Below are 24,468 nucleotides of genomic sequence, written 5' to 3'. Positions count from 1 at the left end.
AATGCACAAGAAAAAAAAAAGTTTGTTCACCTTCGCTAGAATTCATAGTTAATCAAATGGGAACTGGTTTTCATGAGCTGTAAAAGGTTGCTACTTTTTTTCAATTTATACTTAAAGGAAAGTAGATGTAGTGAATCTCGACTGATTTATCATTTGAACACTCAGGTGATCAAGAATAATTTCTTTTATCAATCACTTCCTACAAATCGATTTCTGTTCTGTGTGATTGTTGGACTTTCTTCCCTTTTCTTCAATCATCACTTTTAAACCTTTTGTTTTGAAGCTGTAACTTTTAAGTTTTCCACCTTGTGTAATGTTTCTTTACATAATCTAGTTATCTAAATGTTGAGTTAGTAGCAGGTGAAATCTGAGAAACTTTTTGCCAAACCATTGTGATGTGGAAGGACATTTCAGGAGCATATTTTACTGGTTTTGATCACAAAGGTGCATAAGAAAGGGAAAGCAGGTTTAATTACTTCTGAAACCATTAGCATTGGGTCGCTTGGGGCCCAAAACATCCGACAGGACTTGATAATCCACAAATTGTCCATCGTGTCCTCAGATTTAGACACGCCCAACACTTAAGACATCAACATGGACGGCGAGATGCGAAATAGTCTGACAGCAGCTTCACACAGACTGGATCCAGTTAACGTTTTACAACTTCGTGTTGAACATAGAGAGCGTTACGATAAAATTCACAATTTTGCAAAGTTGTAGTTGGGTGGCGGGGGGTGGGGGGGAAAGTAACGTCGCTGAATGGTATTTGAGTGATTCAGGGTTTTCTGCAGCGTTGTGCTGTGGCTGCAGAGGCACGCGCGGCTAGGGGCGAAGGCGAGGTCAGAACGGGCTGAGGGGTTCAGTTGAGCGTGAAGCTGAATGTGGTTATGAAAGAGGCAGACAGGTGCATGTCTGCGCCTCTGTCAGAGTGCGTAGTCCTCAGGGAGCGGCACGCATACTGCCGCTCCTCTCAAGTGTGAGATTACAGTTTCATGCAGCTCTCTGGATGAATGTGCACAAGCATGTTTGCACATTTCGCCGCGAACGATGACGGTGATGCAGTCGGATGTGCCCATGAGACATAATGATATTCCTCTCTGATACCTGACAAAACTTGTCATAATATAATTCTGTACTGCTGGTGGAAGTCATCAGGTTTATGTTGACGTTTATACAAAACAAGTTCGCCTATACATTAATGCACAACAGAGATTTGATGCTCAAATTACAGGCTTCTGGTCTGCTAATGTGGGAAAGATGCTAGTTGATTTAGATCCGTTCAGCTGTTGTCTTTTGCTCATCAGTCACGAATGGAAGGGAGGAGACCCTGATGTAGACCCACAACTTCCAAAAATATGTATAGCCATTCCCCCTTTTTCCTCATTTTTTGAATGAGATCTCAAGGTATTCCCAGGCCAGAAGGAAAAACATTCATAACCCAGCGAGAAACTTCAATGTGTTTATCGAGTTTTTGCATGATTGACCAACACAAACCATTGCATAATTGTGGAAAAGAAATAAAAAGATGCATTTATATTTAGCCCTTTTTGCTCTGACACTCCTTATATCTACTACCTGGCAGGAGCACAGATAGGGCAGTACTTTTAAGTTGCAGTTTTATCTATTTCTCCTTACATTGCAACAAACGGCACGCCATAATTTGAAGTAAAAAACGAGGGAAGGGGCTATAAATTGGTCTTCAGTCTGACAGTTCTAATTTGAAACATTGGTTCAATGCACTAGTTTGCGCTACACACAAAGTCCGAGCACTTTAAAGTTTGTAGTTGTAACAAAAGTAGAACTTTAAGGATTATGAATGCTTTTGCTCAGCTCTGTATATTCCCTCTGGGAACGCCTCTATGTGAATGAGCTGGTGTGGTTGGGACGTCTGGGCTTCCATGTTGAACATGTGACCAAAAACCAGTTTCATATATCTTTATATATATCTTTATAAATCTAAAAATCATATTTAAGGGAATAATGTTTCACTTTTAAATCTTCAAGATTCATTGTTCAGTTTCAAATTGCACAAATGGTTCGTTCGTCTTTCAAAACCAAAAAATAAATAAACTGCACAGCACCAACTTTAACATTTCAGAGGATTTGAGCACATCATGTTGACAAACACCAAGTATTTTCTTTTAAAGCGTGCTCTCGCTTTAGATGGATGTCTCAATCAGTGCCTGCTTAAACTGATCGCCGTGGACGAGGGTCAGGGCAAAGTGTGATAATGAGCTCACTCTGCCGGCTTCCCCAGCTGCAGATCCATGATGGCAACATCAGGTTGCTGTCTTGCCCCTGTGACGACAAAAGAGGAAAGCGTCGATGATGTTTAACCAGCCCCGCCGGGGTCAAGAATGCAGCCCACTGGCGACGAAACAAAATTCCCCGAGTGCTCTCCCCTCCTTCCTTTTGAAGTGAGACCCTCTGAAATCTCAGAGGCCGGCCGATCCTTGAATCGACGGATCCTTGCCTGAATCCCAGACCGGCCTAACCTGGAGGGTCAGCCCCGAGTTTACTTTCTCAGAGACGCGGGCCCCGCTCAAAGAAACAGAATCTATGCAGCTTAAACTGTTGTGCAGACACAAAAGGAGGGTCATCTCGACCCCTCCGTCTCCTTCTCTTCACAGCTCTGTTTGTCAGCGACACAATGGACATGAAGAGACTTTGATTTTTATCCTGGAAGGAAAAACAGAGGACATTTTATTCAGCCATGTCACAAATCTGATTAGGTTTGGCTTTTAAATGGCTCTAAATTCTTTAAAAGCTTAAATGTGTGAGACTGGATCTTGTTTTCACATTTGAAGAGGGACGTTTTTGTGCTCCAGGCTGAATTAATATAATTCAGTACATAAAATGAGAAATTATAGCGTCCTAATTAAATTGAATACCACACAGGCAACAAGTAATGATTGCAGAAAGTGGTTTATTTCCTCTGTTGGTTCTTAGATTAGTGACACTTTATGGTGAGATATTAACATAATGTTTTATTAGCTTCAAATACTGGTCCAGATTTGCTCTCGAACTCTTTATTGGCCCTAATATTTTAAGACTCACTGCCATCATTTATCATATAGACAGTAAAATATAAGTATTATCCAAAGATGTTGGACTTTATGTATAAATAATTACATTTTATAGTTTTTGTTTCAGCTTTAGGTCTCATAATTACTAGAAGTGCCATTTTGAATAAACAGTTTGGATGTGGTTTTCATCTCTGTTGGAAAAACTCAGTAACTTCCAACTAAAATAATCCAACAATTATTTCCATTTCTGACAATAAAGACTCAATATGATTATTTCTCACTTTAATGCAATTTGTGCCACAGTTTGTGAGAAAACATTGGTCAAAGTATAATGAATTGGTTGTTCTCATCTGGATGACAATCTGGAGGCCAGCACTTTTTTTTTTATTTTATTTTAGCGGAACAATATGTCACCTTTTTTCATTACGCTTGAGTAGAAAAACGAATGTGTTGCAGAAATTCATCTGACATGTTACTGTGCAGTAGAGTTTAGTGGTTTCATCATATTAAATATTAGGGTGATGGCAAGGAGGCCTTCCAGCTTCAAAGACAAAACAAATCATAAATAGCAGTAAAAACGTGAAATTTGTTTTACTAGTTACTTGGAAGGAATTGCATTATTTTCCATTTGCTTTTAAAAAAAATTACATTAAAATTAGTTCAATTACTTTTATCAAAACTTCTTGTACTTTTAAGTTGTTTTATTATTTTTTTGAGAGATTTCTATCAGAAACAAATATCTTGGTTGAATAAAATTGACTTGCGATACAAAATTTGGCCGAGGTATAAAGAATTTGTGTATGCAAATTTAAAATCTGATTTAAATAATACCATAGCAAAATGTAAGATAGTCAAGATAATCATATAAAACAATAGCCTACAGGTTTTTTTTATTATTATTTGAATGAAGATTTAGAGCTATTTAAACTTTCGGTTTCTCTCGGCCCTGTAAGTCATTTGATTTCATTTCACTGAACCATTAATGCAGTACCAGCTACAACTAAATTACCACTTTCTGTAGTATTTCTAGCGAATAATAAATCTCCTTTAGGGTTAGCAGCAAGTCTGTTTAATCAAACGGATTGCAAAGATCTGACAACTGGAGTCAAATGTTTAGATGTCTTAGTACAATTTTTTTAATAATAGCAAAACTTTTAACTTTTCTAACAAGCTTTTTTGTGTCATTTTCACTTTTTATGGTGAGTAATGCCTCCTGCTTCCACCTGCTGATGCATCAGAAAAAAAAAACACTATCGAAAAAGACTTGTTTAAGCTTTGATGGAGAATAAAAATACGTTTTATGTCAGGCAGAGGATTGCTTAAAAATGTTCCTGTTTGAGTTTTTAATTCCATCGTATGTAAAATACAAAATTACAGCCAGTTGAGACGTCAGTCTTTTTTCTCTAATTTAATGCAAAAGGTCCAATGATAAACAAATAAAAATTGTTACACATTCCGTATTTGATTTGGTGACATTTTCATTTTTTTTAGTCGAAGTTGAGTACATTTAATAGCTGTAAGAAAGATGATTTTATGAATCCCAGCTATTTTTTAAGTGTCCATGCTCATGCATAATCGAAATTCATCAAATGTTTTAAACTTTTATAACGCATTTTAAGGGATTATTGTGTAACAGAAGGCTATTCCACCGGTTTATTTCCCCTTTCGTTCAGATTTTTCTTCCACACATTTCAGCCTTTCTTGAAACCCTTTAACGTTTCACAACATTTTGTCGAAACCTTAACAATTTTTCAGTTGTCAGGAAACTTTGAGTCCTATAAATGTGGACACACAATGAAAGTTACTGATTGACTGAGCAAACATCTTCAACTAAACTCGGACTTGGGACCAAATAAAGTATCTCTCGGACTAACTAATAATTAAGTAACAAACTAATAATTGAAATTTGAATTACTTTAATATTTAAAAACTAATTTCGGAGGTGTTTAGCCTAATTAACTGCTGCACACAAACGGGGGGGACACTGATCTCCTCTCAGCTGTTATTAATGCGCTAATGGAGACCGGAATTAATAATTAAGAGTTTAATAATAGCGTCTAACTTATTGTTGCGTCGCCTTTAATCTCTCAGGGCTGCATCCTTTTATTTATACCCATGTTCAGGTCCGTCTCCTTCAGCGCACCGCTGAGGCCCTAGAATAAAAAAAAAAAGGTGGTATTCGGATTATCAGCCGCATGGGATAAAGCAATAAATGGGCCGGTGGGGTCCTGAATGGGTGCAGCGGCGTGAAGGGGAGTAATTACAGCTTCATATTAATTGTGTTTTTTCTCCTCTCTCTCTCTCCGGACACACACACATACGCACACACTGGTGGCATCTAGGAAAGCCCTGTCTTTGTGTCGAACACTTCAAGTTTCAAAAACAAGGCCAATTGAAGCGGCGCAGCTCAAAGCCGGCACCATTGTCGGAGAACACATTGAGTTTTGATTGGGGACAATGGTGTTTCTCAAATTTCGAGCAAAGAGAAAGCCATACTCCATCTGTGATCTCAATGAGCGCCTATTCATGGGCTTCCTTCTTTTCTGCGCCATTCGGCAGCGGAGAAAAGGAGGCAGATGTGGAGGGATAGAGCAGGGGAGAGTGCATTTTAATTGGCTGCAGTATGTAGCTCTCTCTCTCTCTCTCTCTCTCTCACCCACGCACGCGCACGCACACACACACACTGGAGTTATATGCGCCACTATAGTCTGTGCAGAATGGGAAGCGAGGGAGCCCAATAATCTCGCCGTGTTGATGAATACTTGTAGCCCATTCATTAAACAAAGATGATCCCTGCCAACCTACCTCGGGGGCAGAAAAACGTATTTTGTATTGGTGTGTGAGTGTGAGCAGAAAGTGGGGGGAGGAGGAGACGGAGAGGGAGAGGAAGGGAGGGGCGGGAGGGGGGGGGTGCGCCGGAGTGCTGCTGGCCAACAGCTTTGGCAGAGAGAAACCCTTCAAATCTTTGAAATATTCATACGCCTCTCTGGGGTTATCCCCCGTTTATAAATAAGTGTTATTCTAGCGGCTGAAGAGCGACGCTTGAGGGACCTCAGTCTGCCTCTTCAGCTCAAGTGCCTCCTCGTCTCATTGCCTCACAGCCCAGCGGTCACAAGGACGCAGCTAAAACCTAAATAAAAGCATACGGTCACTCACTGTCACACCGGGGAAAGAGAGTATGAGTTAAAATAAATAATATTGCAAGATTTAATTTTTTTTTTTTTTTTAACTGAAGGATTGTGATCCGATTTGATCCAAATGAATGTTTAGACCAGGGACGTCAACAGGATTTAAGAGACCAAGGTGGCTCAGCCCCAAGGTTGGAAGCCATATGGCCAGAAATATCATCCTACAGGACTTAATTCGCAAACTATTTACTGCTAAGCAACTGGCAAAACACAATATAAAATGAGTTTTATTTGATCAAAAGGTTTGTGAGGCATTCATTTCTCAGTGTATCAACTTTAAAAACGCCTTTGCGTTTCAGTTTTCATGAAAGTGAGACATTCTCAATAGTTAGTGGAACAAAAATCTTTATTGGCACCACAGGAATCAATCTCTCCTTATAATTTCTGAGATCTTTTCTACATGTTTCCACTGGTGAATTTTATTTTATTTTTTTAGCTTTGATGCTCCAAATGTTTGAGTTTGGAAGGCCTCCTCACTGTCACCCTAATCGTTTGCTCCCTTCACAGCTGATTTAGGAGAGAACCCTGACTGAGCCACTCCGATACGTTAATATTACTTCCAGTCAAAAGAAACATGTTGATAAACTTAAAAGATTACTTGTAACTGAAATCTACCAATGCATGAAAAATTTGGGGGCTTTCTTGATTAGAATATTAGAAAAGAAGAGTAGGTGAAAACTATCTGTGATACTGTCAAATGCTCTAAGTTGCCTAAGTTAGCTATTTTTGTAATCTGCTGCTTTGGCCCGATCAAACTCCAGACCCCAAACTGATCAAAATGCTGCATTGGGACCTTACCAGATATATTCAGACATAAATATCTGCAAGCTTAACTCAAGACAATAATGAACTCAAAAATGATTAAATGCATAAAATAAACAACTGATAAATATATTGCTGCTAAATGAGGACCGCAGCTGTTGGAACATAAGATGCACTAATGACTTTATCTTTGTTTCATAAATAATGGCAGTGCCTGAACAGTTTGCTTTACTGTGTTCAAAGACTTCAGACGGTTTACTTTCTTTTCCCCATAAATGTATGTTTTCATAATATTACATATCCCTATGCTGGTCGACATTTAGGCAGCATAGAAATACAATGCAGCTCAGTTAGTCCATATTTTATGATCTTCACCCAATGAATACTGAAATTCACAAATTATGGGGAAGCAGAAAGAGCACAAGAACGTAAAAATAAACTTCTGTGTTCTTTATTTAAATTCATAGTTATAGTAAACTGCATGTCTGCATTAGTTACTGAAAGTAATATCCATATTATTTGTAGAGTACTAGCAGATCATCTTAGTGGCACTTTACTCTAAGTTAGATACAAACTATCAGGTATGCTGAATATGAATGCATCTCCTAACAGCTTCTGAGCTGCCCCTGTTTTCTTTGACTGATGCCAGAAGAAGAATTGCTTTTTAGCTTGTTTTTTTTTTCAAATGAAGAACAAATGAATTTATTAATCAATGACTTCCCAAATCCATACATTTTCCTAAGAATGTGTTTTCTTCAATTCGGTTTATGAGAAAATATGCATAAGACTGTCTCCTGTAGCTTTACAGCACCCTCAGTGACACCGCTGCACTTATTTTATAGGCGTTTGAATGTTTCAGTCTCTTTTCTAAAACAGAACATGAAATACATGGCTATCCTTTTTCATTGTAAATAGGGAATATTGTTCATCATGTGATGCAGTGGAGGCACTGTTAGACAGATTTCACGCAACCCGTTCATTATAAAAGATAGCTCTTTTATAATAAATTTTGTTTTGCACTGTAGTGTTATATTTAGCTGCTTTAAGGGTAAATCTGTGGCTGAAGCGCTGCACTGCCTGCTCCCCTGGGTCTGCCTTATTTGAAGGAATGCATTTATCCTGATCCATTTCCCCGGCGCAGTGGAGCTGGTGTGAAGTGGCAGGTTAACAGCCTCTTGTCTCTGAGCCCGGGGCCTACACTCGGTCTGCCCGTCAAGCGTGTAAATACTTGAGTGAACCCCCCTCTTCTTCTTCTTCTTGTTCTTCTTCTTGTTCTTCTTCTTCTTCTTGTTCTTGTTCTTGTTCTTCTTCTTGTTCTTCTTCTTCTTCTTCTTCTTCTTCTTCTTCTTCTTCTTCTTCTTGTTCTTCTTCTTCTTCTTCTTCTTCTTCTTCTTCTTTTTCTCCTCCTCGCCGCTGCTCCCCTCCTCCTTGTCCGTTTTCTTTTCTCCGCAGGCCCTTGTCTAACTGCTACTCTAACCTCTGCCTCCACGGGACAGAGGCGGCTGCAGCGGCGGGGCGACACGGGAGGGGATCCGGGCCCCGCCGAGCCGCAGGCGGGGCGGCGGCGGTGGAAGAGGCCGCTAAAGAAGAAGGGGGAGGGGGAAAAAAAGCTCCAAAAGCTCCACCGGGGTGCGTGGGTATAGCGGAAACATGCTGCTACATATGTTGGGTCAAGCATGGCCTTTGTTGTGATCCTAAAGGGTGTTAAAACTCCACTCATCTGTGTAGCCTTGAAAGAAATGAAAGCATTGCATGTTTTTTTTTTTTTTTTTTAGATGCATATGGGCCTAATGAAGTGGGTAAAAGAATGTTGGATTTTCTAAATGCCCACAGTCACTTTTAATTGCATAGGGGACATTTTTAATTGGAGCAGGAGGAACAGGGAGCTTAATCCTCATCATAATGCATATTTCTCAGACATGAAATTTCCGTTGCCGGTCCAACGCTGTCAAACCAAAGCTGAATTAATATTCACCCATTAACCCTCACTTTTAAACACCGACCCTTTGTTTCTGAGGAGCAGGGCGTTCCAGTTGTTTCAGTGCAGTAAGTGGAGGGTTAAGGGCCATGACTCTTTAGCTCTTTGTTTTTTAAAACTATTTTTTAGGGTCACACTTTGTATGTGACGTGTTTTTTTCAGTTAATGTTTTTAACACCAGTATACTCTATCAGCATTAAAAGTAGCACAAATCATTTTTCTTAGCATGACAGCAGTAGTGACTGAATGTGATATGGGCTCACTGCCCAGGGCGGCATAGTCTTGGGAGCAGCCCAGTAAAGTTTTCTACAGCTTATTTTTATGTCCCAATGCATTTGACTTCCTTCTGGCGCAGCAAGAAAACGTTACTATTTACCAGCTGTTGGCTTAAGTTCTCATCAGTTTTTATTATTATTATTTTTTTAGTGAATTGAGACTGTATTTCATCGTCCAAAGTTCAAAATCAGAGGTCAGGAACTCCAGGCCTCAAGTGCAGTTCTGTCCTGCAATTTTTGGAAGCTTCCCTGCTCCGATGGGCCTGAATCAAAACCTCTTTGGCACCACGTTTGATTGAGGTGAGTAAAAAAAAAAGAAAAAAAACTTTATTGATCCCAAAAAGAAAATTTAATTGTTAAATTGTTAATGTGTTGAAGCAGAGACACAGCCAAAAGTTGGTGTACGGCGGCACTTCAGGACTAAAGTTGCAGACCTTCGTTCTTTATCTCTGAAATTTTAAATCAAATTTGATCTGGGTTCTTTATTGTTGTACAGAGGAACACAGTTTAATATTTATTAACATTTTTGTCAAATCACAGACACACACAAAACATTTTCACTGCTTTTTGGCACAGGACATAACCTCAAATTTGGGATCCAGAACAAAAGTAACCATTATGTTGTGCTTTAATGCAAAAAAGTATTTATTAGTTTATAATTTTCAGTTTTTCTTAATCCCGTTTGTGCAAACAGGATGCTAATAAGAGGGCAAATAGTGTTGTGAAATAAAATATCTTTAAATAGGCTACATTCAATTAGGTGTATTTTTAGTTCCATTGACAGTCAAAAAAAAAAAAAATCATGCAACAAACACAAAACCACACGGAATGTGTCGATTTATTGGAGGAATATCGTATTTCACAATATTTTAACCTCTTCATAGAGGAGGTGTGGAGAAATGGGATTGATCCCGTGTCAGAGTTATCACCGGGGGGAAAACTGTAAACTGACAAGACGACACTCTTTTTCTTTCTCTTCTGTCTCAATCGAACACTTAGATCAAATCGCTTTTTTTAAAGTTTCTATTCCTGAGTTGAAAACCCATCGTCTTTCCAATAAGCGCCGGGCCTTCTCTGCGTCTCCCATCCGAGCGAGATCAACGCCCATGCAGATAATTACTTTGAATGTCAAAAAGATGTAGTTTTAATATCGTCTCTATTAGCCCGTTGGCAAGGTAATTAAGGTGCAGATGACAGCGGCGAGGGAAACAGATGGCATTTGCTTACAGTGATTCAGAAAGTAAACAATGAGCCTGGGAGGGGAGAGGCAGGGCTGCTACAGAGCGCTCTCACTGCTGCAGCAGCCATTTATCTCGGCTTTCAATGCGTTGATCACCAAGGCTGTTGTCATCCTCAGAGGCATTGACAATTGTTGATTAGAGAAAACACCTAGAAGTTTATTTTTAATTTAAAGTCCAACAGCGGCGTGCGCTGTGTGCGCTCCTTGGGCGAACAGGTGAGGGAGCAGGTGTTGCCCTTTGGCGGCTCTGCGCGTCGCGGACTTCTTAAACCTCTGCGAGCGTCGAGGCATTATCACTCGATAGTCAATAGTGGAGCCCAGAGCTCCCAGAGCAAAGCCGTGATTTTATAGACGATAGTGAAAAATTATTATTATTAAAATATAACTAAAAATAAATATGAAATTAAATTATATCACAAACAAAAAGCAAAATAAATAAATAAATAAATAAATAAATAAATAAATAAATAAATAAAACAGTAACAGCCATAATTCAAACCAACTCTTATGTCGTTAGTTTGAATTATGCGATTTAAAAAAAAAAACAACACTAACTTAAGATTGCCTTAATGAACTGCTTAAACAAACATGTTTATTTACTGCAAACTTGCAAGTTTTCAATTTTATCTTGGCATTAAAAATTCTTCACAAAAAGCGTTGTCGTAATTAAATGTGAATTATGCAGCACTCTTAAGTTTTTCCATGGCGCTTTTTTAAATGTTATTTTGTTTAAGAATGCCATTTTTTAAAATGTAACACAAAACAATTTAGCAGCGTATTTATTTAATCAACAAGCAGAATTGGACTGATTTCTTTTTTCAGCTTTCAGTAGCACACAGATCGTTAATTGTTAATATGTTAAATTAAGTCGTATAAAATGTTTTTTAAATTATTATTTACTTTTTTTGTTGCACCTTTCTTATTAATTTGAATGGTTAAAACGATCGCGTTAGCTGAGCGAACCCTTGCACAACCATGCAACATCTTCTCCGGACATGCAGCCAATAACTGGGAGTAAATCAGTTGTTTTCCCCGTCATATAGTAAATCTTACCTTTTCTTAAACTAACAAAAATAATTTATACTTACCTCAAAGGTGGGATTAAAGAGGCGCTTCAGGTTTATTTTGAATTCTTCTTGTTTTTTTTGTTTTGTTTTTTTATTTAATCTCTAATTGTGGAGACATAATAATCGAAATAAAATGAAGTATTTTCAAGAAATAGACCAAAAAAAGTAATTAAAAGGGATGTTAAATTCCCTTTATTAGATGGTTTAAATTTTCTTGTTTTGAACTCTTGTGATAGCCATAACGCTGCATCAGTTGAATTGATAACAGTCGTGCTGTTTAAAATCTATAAAATTAATTTTTGGAGGCATACTCTGCATCGATTTGAGCTTTCCGGGAACTCCCTTCAGATTCTTAACACTTCATATTTGGAAAAAGAACTCAGGTGGACACAGTTGAAAAAAAAAAGAGAGAGAGACAAACCAATCAGATCGCTCCCTCTCCCTTTGGCCAATGACAGACGCCACATTGTTGTCAAATTTGTCTAATGAAAACGTAGGCGCAACAATAGAGAGAGGGGAGAGAGGGATCTGTATCCACTGACGATCTCTGGAGGAAGTTAGTGTCTCAGGCTGCGGCTTCTGGACACTTTTTAACTTCTGATCGAAGAGGACTGATCTCTTCTCCTCTCGGCTCGGAACTAAACTCGTCTGTTTCTCTGCATTTTTTTTTCTGGATAGCTTCTACCAGATATATATATATATTTTTTTTTAAATTCTGTCAGCAGAAGTCGCTGTTTTTACTTGTTGCGCAGAGATGTTGCAGCAGATGTGATAAGCTCAGGGTCAGTTTAACTAAAACAGATCGTTCCTCCAGCGTCGCTCTCTCACTTAGTTTCTATTGCATCATTGACGGCATTGAAGACGGCATGGATCTGAGACCGGAGCTTCCCACAGTGTCCTCCGCCTCCCAGGTTCACCCGGGAGCGGCGGCCGCGGCGGCCGCGGCAGCCTCCATCCCGGTGTCCATGGCCGGCAACCTGCTGCGTGGCCCTCCGCTGCTGCTGCGCGCCGCGGACAAGTACCCGCGGACGCCGAAGTGCGCCCGCTGCAGGAACCACGGCGTGGTCTCCGCCCTGAAGGGCCACAAGCGCTACTGCCGCTGGAAAGACTGCATGTGCGCAAAATGCACGCTGATTGCCGAGCGGCAGCGGGTGATGGCTGCGCAGGTTGCGCTGCGGCGGCAGCAGGCGCAGGAGGAGAATGAAGCGCGGGAGCTGCAGCTGCTTTACGGCACCGCCGAGGGCCTGGCCCTGGCCGCGGCTAACGGCATCATCCCGCCGCGTCCCAACTATGAGGTGTTCGGCTCTGTCAACAGCGAGAGCAATTCAGGTGAGTGGAGGGAAATGTTTTTAGTTGGAGCAGGTGGATTCACCTGTCAACACCACGTCACTGATTACTTGTATAATTTACTGTTAGCTGTATTTTTTACTGACACTTTACAAAGATGCTTATTTTACATTGAATGTCGCATAGTTTTTCATGTTCCTGGTACTGTCCTAAAAATATTGCGTCACATCCTTCGCTGTCCCTTTTTCACTTTCGTGCCTGTAAACAAACAAATTACTACACTGCAAAAATACTTGGTTTTTACTTTTATTATTGACTTTCAGAAAAGTTTGCTGTGGTCTGTTCCCTATTTCCATTTATTTTTGATTCTGATGCTGATTTGGGCCATTTGACTCTTATGAGATGCGACTTTGTGTCTCCTGAAACCACAATGATTATGAGCGACCTCCTGATGTTATAATATTTTAGATATAAAGACACACTTCATCACAGTAGCCTGAGTAGATTATAGAAAAAAAAAATGTTTAAATCATCAAAGCAGACAGATCGTCCTCAGGTCGAGAACCAAAAGAGACATTGTTGGTGCGAAACAGACGACCAAAGAAGTTCCACTCAATTCAAAACGATCAAAATTGCAAAAGCACGAAATGGCAATTTAGCAGAATGACAAGCTCTCCTGAGGTTAAACCTCTTCACTAATTTACTCTGATGTGTTATTTCAGATCCTCTTTTCATTTCGCACCTATTACAAACATCTTCAAAGCCGTTTATTAAAGGTTTTGCGAACTGAAGAAAATCCGTCCTGGTCTTCATTGATCTAATCAGTGATCTTCGTGTCTGCAGAGTCCAGTATCCAGAAGTATGAACTGTTTCCAAAGACCCAGCTGTCCGGGTCAACCACCCCTCAGAAGTCCGTGGGGAAACCAGCGTCCACCGAGAGCGACTCTGCCCCAGGCATGTCTTCCCCGGACGGCCGGCACGGAGGAGGCTCAGGGTCAGAAAACGGAGACAGTGAGTCTTTCATCAACTCGCCGGTGTCAAAGCCTTTGAAGGACGGAGAGGAAACTCCCGGGTCGGTCAGCTCCCTCGGATCGGACTCCGGTTCCGAGACCGACAAAGACGATCAGGAGCCCTCTCCGTCCTCCGCGGCCTCCCGACACATGAACGCCATCGACATTCTGACCCGGGTGTTCCCCAGCCACAAGCGCAGCGTCCTGGAGCTCGTCCTGCAGGGCTGCGGGAAAGACGTGGTGCAGGCCATCGAGCAGATCCTCAACAATAGCGGCGCACAGGCCCCCAACAAGGCCGGGCCGGAGGAGACGTGGACGGCCGAGAGGATGCTCCAAAACGCGCAACAGCCTCCTGCTGGATCCGCAACCGCAGCCACCCCGACGAGGCCGATGCTCCCCGGAGCCATGACGCTGAGTAACCGCTCCGCGTTTTCTCCGCTCCAGCCGAACGCGCCGCACTTCGGAGCAGACCCCGGTACCTACCCGCTGGGAACCCACCTGGGACTGAACCCGCTGCGGCTGGCCTACTCTGCGCACAGTCGGGGACTGGCTTTCATGACGCCCTACTCCACCACAGGGCTTATGCCCACCTTGGGCTTCAGGCCCCCCATGGACTATGCTTTTAGCGACCTGATAAGAGACAGGACAATGCTGCACAAGGAGCAAGGCTATGCCAGCGGCCTGTACGGGCCTTTAGTCAACAACACGCCGGACAAACAGTGAGACTGGTGGACATGAAAAACACATTTCATTGTATTATAATAAATCTGTGATGTGTTTTGGCTGCACTCTGTGTATATTAGAGTTATCAAACTTGTAGACAGTTGTTCTAAGGCGGAGAAACTAAACTGAATTATGTGTAACTTTGAAGCTTATGGCAAATGTTAAATTACAAAAAATCTGGACGATTTTCCCCGATTACCAGCCTCATAAAATCACAGCGAACGAGTTTCCATGCTAAATCGAGCATGGGAGGAACTCAGACCTTTAACTTCAGGTTTTATGTAATATTATAATGAGATAAATATTTATCCCTGGGTCTGAATTTTTATAGCCTGTCTTATTTCAACGCCGCCTGGTACAACTAAAAATCGGATAATAAATGATGCAAAATGAATAATGTGTACAGACCTTGTTTTTTCTCTCCTTCCCCCCCCTATGATTTCAACAATCTCACTTTCTGTCTGTATTATATGAATATAAACTATCGGCTTTGGCAGCATGAAATGCTGTTTGACTTCTCATTTATAAGTTAGTCACACCTCCTTTTCAAATGTTAAAAGATGTGATGTCATACAAATATGCTGAAAATAAATGTTATTTTAAAAATGTGTGTAACTTGACTATTATTAATATTTCAGCGCTGTCCAAATTTGAAAACTTTTTTACATACAAAACGGCAAAAAACAAACAAAAAAACAATTGTAGCTTCAAACAGGTAAATTTAGATTAAGTAGAAGAAACTAGAATAATTTATCAAGATTAAAATGAGATCCAACAAATATGCGAAAATCTTCTATTTTTCTTAAAACTAAACTAGACACCGCAGGTAGAGCGCTTATAGCTTAAACTTAAAACAGTTTCAGAACACAACATTTCGAAATTGATCTTGTTTAAAGAATTTTACAATCAGCCTGTTTAAAAACTATCCTGAATCTTCGACAAATGATATTTTATCATTTTTTAGGACTAAAAATGGCGGAATTAAAGGTTTTCTGTATTTTTGCACTAAATGGTATCAAAACCTGAAATGACACAGTTCTTCCAGTAGCTATTATTATTATTATTATTATTATTATTATTATTATTATTTATTTATTTATTTATTTATTTATTTTTCGACTACTGCTGCTACTACTACTACTACTACTACTACTACTACTAATAATAATAAATAATGTCCTTGTTGAATGAAAGCCACCGTTTTTTTCTGAAACGGATTAGTTTGATTCCAATAGTCTCAAATTCTAATGACACAGAAAAGATTAAAAGAAAACAAAAAACACAAGAACAAAAAAATTTGTTAATTTGAAAAATTTAATTAATTCATGGATGAAGAGAATGTAAGTTTCTATGGTTAATCGAAAAGTAACCACTAAATATAACAATTAAACATTCGCTGACAAAACAGATATATATTTGTTTTTCTCATTTAGCATGCAGTTGTTTTCTTTCTTCTTTTTTTTTTTTAACTAGAACAAAGTCAGGCTTCTCTTTGTGTGATTTTGCCGCATGATGCCGTTGATAAAACGCTGGATTGTGCCACCTGTCAGCTCTTGCTTCACCCGCTCAGGTAGCCTGACAACCATGTCAAAGTGCATTGCGCCCTCTGCCGGTCATTCCTATTCAAGGCAGCTCGATCAGAAAATGTGTCTCCTGGCGTCACCACTCCGATTCTTTACTGATTAAAAAAAAAAGTCCAATGAAACACGTTCTCACCTTTTTTGTTGTTGTTGTTGTTGTTGATAATCATTTGAACAGACGCGTTTGTGTAACACAATATTAGATTCAGATGGAAACGTCAGAAGGAACACGTTGAGTTTATATTCTGCTGTTAAAATTATGCTTCTGTCTTGCTGTGCTGAAATTGGTGATCAAAATGAAAAAAATAAATAAATAAATAAAAACCCGAAAAAAATAAAAGAAATGTGACCAACATGATTTAATTCTAATTATTGAACCCTTATTATTGAACAATTCACGTGCTGAATGTCGAGATGTTCATTCAGAGTCCCTGTGTGTGACAGGCATTACCACTAGGTGGGAGTCTCATAAAAGGAATGGCATCACTAGGACTGTGAAAGACAGGCATCAGCATGCCCAAACCTTTGCTGGACCTTGTAGAAGTATTTATAAATCGTTTTTACGTTTTGTCACATCACAACTACACAATTTAATACATTCATTTGGAAGTTATGTGATTGACCATTGCAAATTTGTCCACAGTTGTTAAGCGCAAGGAAAATGATACATGTTTTTTTAAGAGTCATGTTTTTTTTCTGAAAGAGTCGTGTGCATTTGTATTATTTAAACTCCATATGTGTGCAGTTACATTTCAGTAAAAATACAGTTGTTCTGTGAAGGCAGCAGAGAACATCAGGGAACAAACAGCATCACAAAGACCAAGGAACACAGCAGTCAGGTTAAGGAGAAAGCTGTGGAGAAGTTTAAAGTAAGTACAGAATTGCACAAATTATGATTTGCATAAGGACATGGACATTTACCTAAATTGAGAAGCCACTCAAGGAGAGCATTAATCAAAGTTCTTGTAAGAAATCCACACCTATGGTTAGAAAATTAAAATTTACATCCCAGCTGTTAGTCAGCTAGAAATCAGAGTTTTGGGGCATCAATTTGAATACCCTGGTGGTGGCAGCATCTTGCTGTGGGGGTATTTTGTTTCAGCAGGGACAGTGGCAGCAGGTTACAGATGCTTTTTTTATTTTCTGCCTTGTTTCAGTAGAAGGCTGAGTGGTTTTGAGAATCAGAACTGTATTTGATTATCTCTATCTTAGACTGGTCTTCTCTAAACTGGATAAGTCTGCACTACACGCAGATTCCTGAAAATATAATTTGACATGTATCAGTCTTTTTGCCAAATTTTTGAAAACAAACTCAAACGTTCGCAGCTTTATTTGCATAAGGACAACCCTACATGTTTACAGCCCAGCCACAGATTAAGATCTCATACGGGAGGTTATGTAACTATATGGAAATGTGTAAGAATAGCACTTTCAAAGTCCAGACTTGAAATCCTAATGAGAATCAGTAGCAGCAGGACATGGACATTGCTACTCACAGACATCCTCCATCCAATCTGCCTGAGCCTGAAGTAGTTTGTGAAACAAAACGGGGCAACACTTTTAGTCTTTGGATGGGAAACGTTGGCTGAGGCATAGCCTAGAAAGACATGCAGCTGTAAATGTGAAATTATAAAATGTGACTGAATATACATGCACACCACACTTTTTTCAGATCTGTTTGCAACAAAAATTGAAAGCCACACATTATTATCTTTCCACCTCCCAGAAACAAATTACTGCAGACCGCTCTGTCTTACATAAAAATCTGGATTTTATCATTAACATGCCACAGTTAACAGGATTGTCATTTACATAGACAAAACATGAAGCATTATGTTTTATTCTGTCATGTATCCACGATTTCTATAAATAAAACGGCCACTGATTATGTCACAGCAGCTTTCACCTGCACTTAACTGTGAATCTGGTCTTTTTAGGCATAGTAAAGTCTTATAGCGCCCTCTGCTGGTCATCCATGCGCACTGCGCTAAAACGTTCCTCTGCAGCATATTGAACTGCAGAAGCTTGCTTATCATGTGTGCATTTGCAGTAGCAGACAATAACTTCTAAGCATTGTAAGACGTAAGCATGCATTTGTTATCAGTTCTGTTAAATCTAATAGAGATGTTGACATGCAGATCTCAGTGAGTGCAAATCTATCTCCAAGTTGCCAGTTGGTTCAGAAATATGGAAAGGAAGAGCCAGGAGCACCAGCTTGCAGAGCATTTCTGGTTTGCGCAATCATATATTCAGTGCTCCTTTCTCTGTGTTTACTAATGAATAATTAGACAAAAGCAGATAAATAGCCACAGGCAGAAAGACATGGGGGAATCCATTTATGTTATTACTCTATACATAAAATCCATTTTCATTTTCAGAAACACTGCTCGGCTTACTGCAACAATAAGAAATAGATAACGGCAAAACAAACCCGCACCAAGACAACAACAATTGTGCACATTGTGGACTGAATTTAGTGCCTCCAATCTTACAGCTCAGTAAACTTGTAGCAAAGCAGATAAAGCAAGAATTAAAGTTTTGTTTTGCTACAGTATGCACTAAAAGGTTTTATAGCTTGGCTGAATCACCGACAGTGTTTCATCAAGGAGCTGCCAGTGATGACAATAACTAAAATCCTTGCCTGCAGCTGCACAAATACCAACTGTTCAGCACAATAATAAAACAGCAGATAGATTAGCTGTAGCTCTTATTCCTTTTACTTCCTGAAGAATAAAGCCAAACATTCGTGAAAACGTGTCAACGTGTTTTTCAGAATGCACATTCTGGCTCTCAAAGGAGCTCAAGCAAATTTAAATCATATGCTTAATATTGACTGAAACACAAAAGAAACAAATATTTTTGTAACATTTCTGTTAATGGAAGACGACAGAAAATTAAAAATCTAAAGGTCCATCCGTCCATCCATTCTTACTACCACTTCAGATGTACTTATTTGCAGACTGTTTCTTATATTCTAAAATCATAACAAAACTTAATTATTCATCTGTTGTAAAATATTATGGTCAGTCACTGCAAATGCAGCTTCCAGATTTATTAGACGCAGGTCATTATGGAGATTATTTGAAACTTTATGGCTGAATAGTTTAATCATGGTCATGGTTGACTAATCTTTGGTCCTCGCCTTCATAACACCATCTGCAGCTAAACATCCTCAGCTAACGACAGCTTCATACAGGCAGCTCATTTTGGGAATCTGACAGAACATGCAGTCACAGTTTGTTCTTGCTGCCAATTTGGCTCCTTTCTCTGTTTCGTATACCACTCAAGTATCATGGGGACACCCATGTCCTCACAGGCTCGTTGACTTACGTTTAAGTGTTTTGAGGGTGACAGTTAAGGGGTTAAAAGAGATTACACAGCTGTTTAAAAAGACAATAAACTGCTGATAGAGTCACATGGTCTTTTAATCAAGGATTGAAGGAATCATAAAATGCTCCAAGCTTCTTCTCTTTTACCCAGAAATCACACAACAATAAAATGCATTTTAATGAAAAAAAAAAAAAAAGCAAATTAAGATTATTCTTTTATGACCAAAGAAATGATTACTCTGGTGCATTTCTATGCACATTCATTGGCTAGTTTAGAATGCTTTTCTTGGATTACAGCCTCTTTAAGAGACTCCTGCTTGAACAAAGGTGAAGCCGGAGACGATGCACGTGTTGGGTGCTGTGCAGATCTCGGTTTGGAGGCCAGAGGGTGTGCATGACTTTCCTGACACAGCAGGAACACACTAAATCTCCTCACGTGCAGAATAATAGTCAATACTGCTGGGGCGCATAAGGTGTGCAGAAATATGGCAGTATTCATCTGTGGGCATGATCTATGTTTGCATGCTGTATATGCACACCATATTTTTTTAATGTGTGTGTACAGCATGGCTGAATAAAATTGTCGAGGAGGTGGGGTGTGCTTCAGTTCTCCCTGAGGGCACTGCATTAACTTGGATTTATTACCCAGATAATTAGCCACATTAGGTGTTCAGGTCATTTCCCTCCTAGTAGTGCCAACTGCCACGTGACTACTGGAACAGGAAAATGTCCCACACAGCCCTGGAAAAACAAAACAACAACAAAAAAAAAAACTATCATGGAGAATAAATGAATGAATATTGTGAGATGTGAAAATAAGCAAATAATGCAAGTTCTCACACATACACAGAAAGCGCAAAAAGCTGCAGTGCTTGCGAGTACAAATAGAAAGAAAAACACTGACAGACCACTTGACACGTTTTTTTTTTTTTTCCAATTCCACAAAGATGGCTACATTGTTAGAGGTGCATATTAGTTTTTACTCTTTGCATACTCACACTTATTGATGAGTGGGCATAGAATGGGCTGCGGTGAGAAAAAGGAGCGTAGCTGTGAAGGATACTCCAAGGTGATACATTTTTCTTTCTAAACACAGAACTGCAAGGCCTTGCAAAAGCACTGAATCTTCAGAATTTTTGCTCCATTACATCTTCAAATGGACAACACAAAGTCGACTGTAACTGTGAAGAGGAATGAAACGTAAATAATTTTGTCATTTTTTAAAGAAAATTAATAAAAATCTTTTTAGATCATGGTGGGAGAGACTGTTGTCACAGCAAGCATCAGTCATACACAGTGTTACTCTTAACGAAGGAGATAGTTATTGTTGGAAAAAAAAGCCACAAGAAGTCCCATTGAAAGTTTTATATCAGGAACAGCGCAAGCACATCACCCCAGTTAAACCTTTCCCACAATGAAACATGGTGGAAGCAGCATTAGACTACCAGCATATAGGGACAATCTTGGAAGAAAACCTTTTAGTCTATAAAACAAAACAAAAAAACAAAACTTGATACTTACTTTCGCACAAGACTCATATAGTCAGAGCTATACTGTCTAGATAAATACATATTAATTTTTAGGTCAAATACAGATCTAAATCTAATTCAGAATGGAGGAAATGATTGACTATGATGTTAAAAGATGCTCTCCATCCAGTCTGACTAAAGCTTGTCTTTGTAACACGAGAAAATTGTGGAAATGTTGAAGGAGTGTGAATACTTTCTCAGGGACTATGTGTAAAAAAGAAGCTCAGGTGAACTTGGATTTCTTTGTGTAACAGATGACTGGCTGTTTTTATCAGAGTCCATGCATTTGTGGTTAAGTAGCTTATTCTATCATGAACGTTTTAAAAAAAAATCTGAAAAAGCTAACATTTCAAAGTCTTTGAGCTGCTGATCTTACAGTTACTAAGAGTAATAAAATCCATACACTCACTAATACCACCCCTGTCTGCACCCCCATAATATACATATAGAGCACCATATGTGATATGCTAATAAATTCTGAACACACATTGAAATGTTGCTCGCCTCTCCCTGAGCCCCCATCCCTCGCTGTTCCTCACTGGTGCTTTCTGCTGAAACGTACAATTTGCAATGTGCAGTTAATGAGTTGTTGAAGGCTGAGAATGAATCCCATTCTAGCCGTAATTGTGTAAGGTTTCCCAAGGGAGGCAAGTCTGTGTGCATGTGTGCATACAAGGAAAAGTTCTGCATGTGTAATTCAGCATATATGTGTGTCTGAGTCTGCAGCCTCTATGTGTGTGCTTGTATTCTCTGGTGTGTCTGTGGGAGTGTGTGTGTGTGCGTGTGTGTGTGTGTGTGTGTGTGTGTGTGTGTGTGTGTGCGTGCGTGTGAGCTTTCATGTGAAAATACAAGAGTATTTAATCTACATTTGATGACTGTCATCAAGAGCAGGCAAGCAGAAAGTGTAGGAACGAAGGAAGGAAGGAGGCGAATCAATGCAAGAAGGAAAATTAATAATAATAAAAAAAAAACTCTTACTGTGATTATAGCCATCAGGATTTGGAGGCATAAACCTTATTTCTTTACAAAAACAGTAAAAAAAAAATTCAACAACTATCAATATATTCTATATACAAATAATACAAACATTCAATTGAAATAATAATATAAAAACATTATTTTTCTATATGTTGTCTTAAGTTATATTAAGCCATTTGTTTTAGGTCAGTTAAAGTTGCAAAAATTACTTGTATTTGCTAACTGTTAAAATGATTAGGGAGCATATTTTACAGAATTTCATTACTTCAAAGTCAGAAGTTTGGCAAAGGTGAAGTTTGTCATGTACAAAGTTTGGCTTTGTACATGACACCATGTACAAAGCCATGATGTCATGGCTTTGTACATGACACCATGTACAAAGCCATGATGTCATGGCTTTGTACACTTCTGATTGGTTAATTCTCCTCATTTCAAACATACTGACTCCAAGTTTGTTTTTATTTTTTTAGAAACATTCTGTTAATCTTTGGACAGTGGCCTATTCTCTCTTGTTATAAAACTGTGTGCTCTGGCTTTGGCCTCCTCCTGGACTGTCTAAAAATCAGTTCTCAGGGGTCGGTATGCTGCATGCTTTCGTTCTTCCTTAGGTGAAACATCCAGTTGTAGTAGGAACTGGGAAATTCCGACGAATTTCCCATTGGGAAACTGGGAGCAACCCACCTCCCCCAGTTCTGACTAGTAAGGCGGGCCTTCCGCTTTCAACATGGCCGCTAGCATCAATGGCAGTAAGATGTGGTGGAAACATGTATTTACAAGAAACACATACAAAAATGCATCTTAAGTGAAGTGCCTAAACAGAAAAAATATATATAAATAAAAATGGTCTTTGCTTATGGAAAGCAAAGCTTAAATTATGTTTGTAAGAGCTATTGCAAATAAAGTTTATGGGCAACCATGTTGAATTCTTTTGGAGAAGCTGAATATCTAAGGACCTGTTCCAGTGTGGGTCAATCTCAGCACCAAGTTAAGCCCCACTGCAAGTGTGCAGATGCTTGTTGAATCCATCGGGATCACGGGATGCCTGTACTGCTTGCTGAAGCCTTCTACTGAGGGTTGTGGATAGTAGCTTTTTTATTTGACTATATTTTGCTTATTGATTGTGGGAGACTTTGACACAATTAGTTATTCTAGGGTGAGTGCATTTAATATTGTGTTCAATCTGAGGCATTGTGAACAGGTCCACTTGTATGATTGCTCCTGTTTATGATGATAGTAATTTACAGCTGTGGTTCAATTCTTGTTTTAGTCCTGGATTCCCTGCAGAAAGCCAGTGTTGCTGTCTAGCACTCATTAAATTAGCTGGGCCATGTTCTCAATGCAGACAAAACAAAGCTGATGTTTTCCAATTGAATCACAAATGATTTCTTCAGCGATCCCTCTTGATCGTAATAAAATGGACAATATCTGGTCATCTTGAATGATGACTCACTCAACTTTAATCCACATGTTGAGGAACCTGTGCAGAAACCGGAGCTAAAATAGTAAGTTTTCATACAAAGAAGTGGCTTGTTGTTGCAGCAGTTTTACCTGTGCTGGATTAAGGAGATGCATATATATACATTCTTTCTGCTCATTGTCTTTGAATGGTGTGTATTATGCTTTTGAGGTTCAGCACTAATTGTAAATTTCGGACTCACCACTGTGAGTTATACTGTTGAGTATAATATCTAGCTCTGGCCACTCAGAGCATTCATTTTTATTGCTTTATATATAAGGCAACACTTGAGTTGTTGTCATTCTATACATGCTCCTTCCTTCCAATGAAAAATGCTGGAGATAATTTGAGTCTACAAGACCATTTGTTGTTTTCTGTTCCATTTGCATGTGCTGAACTTGGTAAAAAAAAAAAAAAAATCTTCTGTCTAATTAGCTCTCTCGGCTTGGAACAAGCAGCAGAACGTCTGGAAAATTATAGTTAATTTTTATTGAGTGTTTTTAAATCAAAACTAAGACTCCTTGAGGCCAATTCCATAACAGGCAAGTGTTTCATTTAGGTTGCTTGTAATTTTAATCGAATGTTAATATAATTTCTTTTCATTTTGCTTGTGGTTAATTGTGTAAAATTTTTTCTTTGTAACTGTGTGGCTACTTGCTGCTGAATATCTTGAGTTGGTCTCATTTAAAAATCAATCTTGATGGTTTACTTTTCTAGACGACATTTTCTTTTAAATGCAACCTACGCTCCAAAATTGACACTTCAAAATCTGCCCATTTTTAAAACTTCCAACATTTCAAAAAGTTGACTTTCATTTATTGTTTGCCTTATATATTCACATTGTCTTTCTGACATTTGCGTGGTAACAAAATAATTAAGATGTATGAAATTATGTCTTGCTATGACAGCTTATTATCGAGACTCGCACAGGAACTGTTTTGATGAGTCACGGTCTGAGATTGGCACAAAACTTCCCATCAGTTCTACGCTTGAAGGCAGAAGATGTGAGGATTAACGGCCCTGTTCACCCTTTACCAGGT

At 39.1% G+C, this 24,468-nt stretch overlaps 1 protein-coding gene across 1 annotated transcript; it reads left to right on the top strand.

Annotated features, from left to right (window-relative positions):
* Positions 1–11,289: 11,289 nt before the first annotated feature.
* On the top strand, positions 11,290–15,160 carry dmrta2 (DMRT-like family A2). Its single transcript, XM_015038351.1, has 2 exons — positions 11,290–12,865; positions 13,667–15,160. Exons 1-2 carry the CDS (start codon positions 12,403–12,405, stop codon positions 14,554–14,556), a joined length of 1,353 nt encoding a protein of 450 aa, XP_014893837.1. The 5' UTR covers positions 11,290–12,402; the 3' UTR covers positions 14,557–15,160.
* Positions 15,161–24,468: the final 9,308 nt, after the last annotated feature.

This window comes from Poecilia latipinna, unplaced genomic scaffold (assembly GCF_001443285.1).
Source record: "Poecilia latipinna isolate Pla-1442-1.1 unplaced genomic scaffold, P_latipinna-1.0 Scaffold439, whole genome shotgun sequence".
NCBI lineage: Eukaryota > Metazoa > Chordata > Actinopteri > Cyprinodontiformes > Poeciliidae > Poecilia > Poecilia latipinna.
The sequence above is the reverse complement of the archived record's forward strand: the minus strand, read 5'-3'. Positions and strand labels throughout refer to the sequence as shown.

What these genes read in the sequence shown, in the direction of transcription:
- dmrta2 (XM_015038351.1), top strand. Translation starts at nt 12,403, where the DNA reads ATGGATCTGAGACCGGAGCTTCCCACAGTGTCCTCCGCCTCCCAGGTT. An exon ending in CAACAGCGAGAGCAATTCAG is followed by an intron (nt 12,866 to 13,666) that starts GTGAGTGGAGGG and finishes TCGTGTCTGCAG; the next exon opens with AGTCCAGTATCCAGAAGTAT.